At 64.1% G+C, this 5,758-nt stretch overlaps 2 protein-coding genes across 5 annotated transcripts in view; both read left to right on the top strand.

The window, feature by feature from the left end:
* Nucleotides 1-2,184, top strand: part of PALM (paralemmin) — a 44,765-nt gene extending 42,581 nt beyond the window's left edge. The window contains exon 8 of the mRNA XM_037735433.1: nucleotides 166-2,184. Coding sequence (XP_037591361.1) covers nucleotides 166-695 — 530 coding nt within the window. The 3' untranslated portion in view covers nucleotides 696-2,184. The remainder of the gene's footprint in view (nucleotides 1-165) is intronic.
* A 106-nt stretch (nucleotides 2,185-2,290) lies between these two features.
* LOC108297497 (mitotic spindle positioning) overlaps nucleotides 2,291-5,758 on the top strand; it is a 12,422-nt gene continuing 8,954 nt past the window's right edge. Inside the window, exon 1 of one of the 4 annotated variants that reach the window (XM_017520146.2) lies at nucleotides 2,291-2,388. The gene's annotated coding sequence lies outside the window, so the exon portion shown is untranslated. Of the gene's footprint in view, nucleotides 2,389-4,299; nucleotides 4,389-4,861; nucleotides 4,875-5,758 lie in introns of those variants that run through there. The other 3 variants (XM_017520143.2, XM_037735432.1, XM_017520144.2) reach the window with 3 other exon arrangements.

The following is a 5,758-nucleotide window of genomic DNA, read 5'->3' as shown; positions in this document are numbered from 1 at the left end:
CCCTCCAGCCAGGTGACTCCCTCTGTCCCTCCCGCCTCCAGCCAGGTCACTCCCTCTGACCCTCCTGCCTCCAGCCAGGTCACTCCCTCTGCCCCTCCAGCCAGGTCACTCCCTCTGTCCCTCCCGCCTCCAGCCAGGTGACCCTCTCTGTCTCTCCTTGTACAGTGGTCCATGCTGTGGACGGCACCGCCGAGAACGGGATCCACCCCTTGAGCTCCTCCGAGGTGGACGAACTCATCCACAAAGCGGACGAGGTCACGCTGAGCGAGGCAGGGTCCACGGCAGGGGCCGCAGAGACCCGGGGAGCCGTGGAGGAGGCGGCCCGGACCACGCCCTCCCGGCGTGAGATCACCGGGGTGCAGGCACAGCCAGGCGAGGCCACGTCGGGCCCGCCGGGGATCCAGCCGGGCCAGGAGCCCCCGGTCACCATGATCTTCATGGGTTACCAGAACGTGGAGGACGAGGCAGAGACCAAGAAGGTGCTGGGCCTTCAAGACACCATCACGGCGGAGCTGGTGGTCATCGAAGACGCTGCGGAGCCCAAGGAGCCCGCCCCGCCCAATGGCAGTGCGGCCGAGCCTCCCACAGAGGCGGGCACCAGGGAGGAGAACCAGGCGGGGCCCAAGGCCACCACCAGCGACCCCCAGGACCTCGACATGAAGAAACAGCGCTGTAAATGCTGCTCCATCATGTGAGCCGGCCCGGCCCCTGAGACCCCGGCCCCCACCCCCACCACAGACACCCACCAGCCCGGCCCCTCCCGGCGCCTGCCCACCCTCCACCCACAGCCCAGGACTGGGCGAGTTGTTACATGTTCCTTCCGAGTTTTCTTTCACTGGAAAGAGGGACAGGGGCCCCCGCCTGTCACCACGCCCCAACACTCCCCCCGAACCAGAGCCGTGCTCTTGCGCCTGGTAGGAGAGGACAGGGCAGACCCGCTTTTCCCGAAAAGAGGCCCCCCCACGTCACGGCAGCTTCGCAGACGCGGCTCGCGCCCACCGAGGTCCTGGCTGGTGGAACCCGCGGCCTCCACGTGGCCTAGGCCAGCCTGCCACCCTCTGGGCCTCCCGCCTGTGCCTTTCTCTGAGGGGACACCCCGCCAGAGAGGGCCCCGGGAGCTGGGGGGCACTGGGGCCTGCTCAGGCCCCAGAAGGGGACTCCACGGGGTTTCCCAGCAAAGGCGCTGGCCCCCCAATCTCAGGCAGTTGGGGTGAGGCCGTGCCTCTTTTGGGGCTCAAGGTCTTGGGTGGAGGAAGAGCCCCTCTGGCACCCCCAGCCTGCTGTGCCCCCGTGCCCTCCATGGGCCCAACCAGTGGACAGTGGAGTCTGGGGGAGGGGTACACCTCGGGTCATCCCCCCACTCGGGAGGGGCCTGTAACCCCTGGGCTGTCTTCTAGATGGGGTGAACCAGGGGTCATTGATGTGCCCCTGCACAGGGCAGGGACCGAGTGAGCCACTCCTTGCCCTGAGCTTCCAACCCCACTGGGCCCTCCTTCCTCCTGGTGCTAATTTGGGGACCCTAGGGGCCGCCCCCGGCCTCTTCTCCAACCTGCTTGGACCAGGGTCCTGGGTCTTCCCAACCAAATCCCAGAGATCAGGCCCCATCTGCCAGCTCTACTGGGCTTGGAGCATGTCCGGGCAGTAGAGGGAGGGACACGGCCTGGGACAGGAAGTCTCCTCTTGGGTTGGAGCAGGAGACCCTCATTTGCCACCCAGACCAATGTGAGCCTGCCCCCAGTCCCCTCTCACTGGAATTGGCAAGGGGCTTCCCTCCTGGGGGCAGCCACCCTCGTCCCCAGAGGCACATTCGTGCACATTCTCACAGACACCTTCTCACGCGTTGGCTTTGGACAACCAGGCTCCAGCCCGGTGCCCGCGCTCAGGCCACCTCTTGGTCCAGTCACCACCTGCAGCCTCAGCAGGGCAGGTACGGGGCCACCTCGGAGGCGAGCCTGGGTCCCTGCCTCCGCTCTGCCCCTGGGTGGCTGGGAGGAGAGGCCCTCTCGGGGGTGACCTGGGCATCAGCCGCGGAACCCCCTCCTCCTCCCTCGAGTCCGCCCGAGTCCCTCGAGCCGCGAGCCTTCGCTGAAGTGCCCTTGCTGCCCCTCTGCTTTTGGTGTGTGACGAGGCCCCCGATGTTCTTGATTTTCCCAGAGAAGCAAATAAACCGCGTGAACAGCCCCAGTTCCTGGAGTTCTTGGCTTTCAACCTGGTGAGGAAGGCGTGGTCAGGCCAGGGGGGTGGGGCCTTCAGGCCTTGGAGACATAAAAGGGAGGCTGATCGGGGTTCAGGAGAGCTGGCTTCACCCGCCTGCACCTGTTCACCTGCTGGACTCACCCTGGGCGCCGTGGGGTGGTGGGAGGCGCTGGTGGAATCCCTGCCGTGCAGGTAAGGCCTGGAGGTAAGGGGCTGCTGTGGGGAGCCCCTGGGTTCTGCATTCACCCCACCCTGCCCTTTGGCTCCTCACTTTGCAGGGCTCACAGCCCCTGGGTGATAACAGAAGGGTCCCTTGGACACCGCAAGCTCAGCAAAGAAGCCGGCCCCTGAGAGATACACAGGGGGGCTGGGGAGGAAGTGTCTGTATGGAGAGACCAGTTTCACGCTCCGGGGAAGGTGCCCGGCAGCCCCACTCTCTCTCATGCTGTGGTCTTGGAGAAGTCACTGCCTCCTCTGGGCCTGTTTCGCCATCTGTGAAATAAGCCTTCGGGGCCGGGCGCGGTAGCTCAAGCCTGTAATCCCAGCACTGTGGGAGGCCCAGGCGGGTGGATCACGAGGTCAAGAGATTGAGACCATCCTGGTCAACATGGTGAAACCCCATCTCTACTAAAAATACAAAACATTTGCTGGGCGTGGTGGCGCGTGCCTGTAATCCCAGCTACTCAGGAGGCTGAGGCAGGAGAATTGCCTGAACCCAGGAGGCGGAGGTTGCGGTGAGCCGAGATCGCGCCATTGCACTCCAGCCTGGGTAACANCCAGGAGGCGGAGGTTGCGGTGAGCCGAGATCGCGCCATTGCACTCCAGCCTGGGTAACAACAGCGAAACTCCGTCTCAAAAAAAAAAAAAACAACCCATCCTGAGCAGCCCTGCCAGATTGCCAGATTCAGAGCTGGGAGTCTTTTTACTGGAAAAGAGACTGAGGTTCAGAGGGATTCCACAAGCAGCCGAGGGGTGGGTCAGGACAGAGCCCCAGCCTGGGGAACCGAAGCTGTGCCTGCTCTGCTGTGTTCCTCGCCCTCGTAGATGGCACTAGGCCAGTGGCCCGGCTTCCCCACAGATGCCGCTACCCACAGTCCCAGCAGGGCCTCTGCGCTTTGACCAAAAACCCAGAAGGACCATGGGCGCCTGAGGACCTCCATGTCCCCATCTTTCAGGGGGGCTGGGTCTTTTGACCTTGTGCTGTTTTTTTTTTTCTTTTCTTTTCTGAGTTGGAGTTTCGCTCTGTCGCCCAGGCTGGAGTGCAGTGGTGCGATCTCAGCTCACTGCAGCCTCCACCTCCTGGGTTCAAGCGATTCTCCTGCCTCAGCCTCCCGAGTAGCTGGGACTACAGGTGTTTGCCAACACGACCAGCTAATTTTTGTATTTTTAGTAGACATGGGGTTTCACCACATTGGCCAGGCTGGTCTCAAACTCTTGGCCCCAAGTGATCCGCCCATCTCGGCATTTCAAAGTGCTGGGATTACAGGGGTGAGCCACCGCGCCCGGCCCCCTTGTAGGGTTCTTTATGTTGATGGGGCCTGGGGAATTCTCCCCAGCAGCCCTGAGGGAGCTTGGGCATGATGTTCCCCCACAGGGAACATCATGGAGGAGGAGGAAACGGGGCTCAGAGAGGTCAGGTGGGACAAGAACCCAGGCCACACCGAACCTCCAGAATCTCCCAAACCTGCTTTATGCAAGAAAGGGGCCAACTAGGGGAGTTCCCCTAAGGGGTGGGCTGGGGCAGGAGGCACAGACAGGATTGGGACTCAGCCCCTCCGAGCCCCCGGGACACACAGGCCACTGTGGCTGCTGAGCTGCTGTGTGACCCTGGGCACACGCTGTCCCTCTCTGAGCGGGGCTGAGAGGCGGCAGCAGAGCCAGGCCGCTGAAGGTGATTTCGACTGAGTTCTGGCTCCTTGGGGCTGTGTGGAGGCCCTGGGAGTGGAGGGGCAGCCCACAGCGGGCACCGTGCCCGCCCTTGCCCAGCCTGGTATCGTCTTTCTCCCTCCTCCTCTGGACTTTGTTTCCTGAGCCAAGCCCAGGTGGGGCTGGGGAGGAGGGGGCACACCTGCTTCCCCTGGGTGGGGCCTCTGTCCCCTAGCAACCCGGCAGGCCGGGCGGAGCTCAGAGGCTTCTGTACCCATCGAGGAGCCAGAGCTGAGGCCGCAGGCTTCGGGGCCAGGAGCTGGCGGGTGAGGCTGGGGGCGCCCTGGGCTATGCCGGGCCGGGGTCCCGTGTGGGGTTGGGTCCACATTTGCATGGGGGTGTCGCCTGTGGTCGGGGTCTGCTTACCTGGGAGCACTTCAGTGCAGGGGGGTCCCCTGCCCCATGCCATTGCCCTCAGGCACTCCCAGGGGTGCCTTTCCCTCAGCCCCCCATGCACTCTGGGGCCTCAAGGGGACCCACTGGGAGAGCGAGGCCCTTATCCCTGAACTCTGCGGAGGCTTCAGTTTCCACCACAAGCGTTGAACCCCAAATCACAGAGCCGTCCGAGGGAGAGGCCGGGTTGGCACCCCCATGGCCAGAGGCCACAGCGGCCCCTCCGTGATTAGGGGAATTCCAGAGGCTTCTAGAGAGAAGCTTATTCACCCCACCAGGCCCCTGACTGGAGGTTCTGGGCAATAAACACCTCCCGGGGGGCTGGTTTGGGGACTCGGAGGAGGGGTGGCTGAATCCAGGTGGAAGCAGCCTCAGGCCAGGGGCTGGAGGCTCGGCCTGGGTCCTGGGTGGGGGGCGAGGTTCTCGCCTGGGTTCCGGGGCGGCCAGCAGGGACTCGGCCTGGTGTCTGCCGATGGAACTCGGCCCAGGGGCCCAAGGAGCTGAGATGACTCAAAAATGTTTGCAGCCCAGAGGGATGAGAAAGAGGAACGGCCCCTCCCTGCCGTGCGACTCCTCTCCTGAGGCCTGACCCCCGCAGGGAGCCTTTGCCCCTTGGATGGAGGTCAGCCGGCTGACGAGGAAGCATGTGTGAGGCCCCAGGGCCCATAAACCCAGTTTCATTCTGGCATCCACAGGGCACAGGGTGGGGCCGGGAGGAGCAACCCAGGGGGGTTTCCTGGAGGAGGAGGTGATTTGGAGCAAAGTCTGAAAACTGGCTTCGAACACTGGTTCTGTCATTGCTGTGTGGCCTCTGACGGGCAGGTTCTCTGGGTTTCAGCTCCCTCTCCCAAAAACCCCAGACAAAAGCGGCTCCAACAGGTTACAGGGTGACAGGGTGCCGAGGCCCTCACCGCCGAGGGGCCTTGCAGGGGTGAGGCCCTCGCCGCCGAGGGGCCGTGCAGGGGTGAGGTCCTTACCACCGTGGGGCCGTGCAGGGGTGAGGTCCTTACCACTGTGAGGCCGTGCACGGGTGAGCTCCTTACCGCCGAGGGGTCTTGCAGGGGTGAGGCCCTCACCACCGAGGGGCTTGCAGGGGTGAGGTCCTTACTGCCGAGGGGCCGTGCAGGGGTGAGGCCCTCGCCGCCGAGGGGCAGTGCAGGGGTGAGGCCCTCACCACCGAGGGGCCTTGCAGGAGTGAGGTCCTTACAACTGAGGGGCCATGCAGGGGTGAGGTCCTTACCGC

The sequence above is a fragment of the Cebus imitator genome, unplaced genomic scaffold (assembly GCF_001604975.1).
Source record: "Cebus imitator isolate Cc_AM_T3 unplaced genomic scaffold, Cebus_imitator-1.0 Scaffold805, whole genome shotgun sequence".
NCBI lineage: Eukaryota > Metazoa > Chordata > Mammalia > Primates > Cebidae > Cebus > Cebus imitator.
This window is presented reverse-complemented; position numbering and strand designations above follow the sequence as displayed.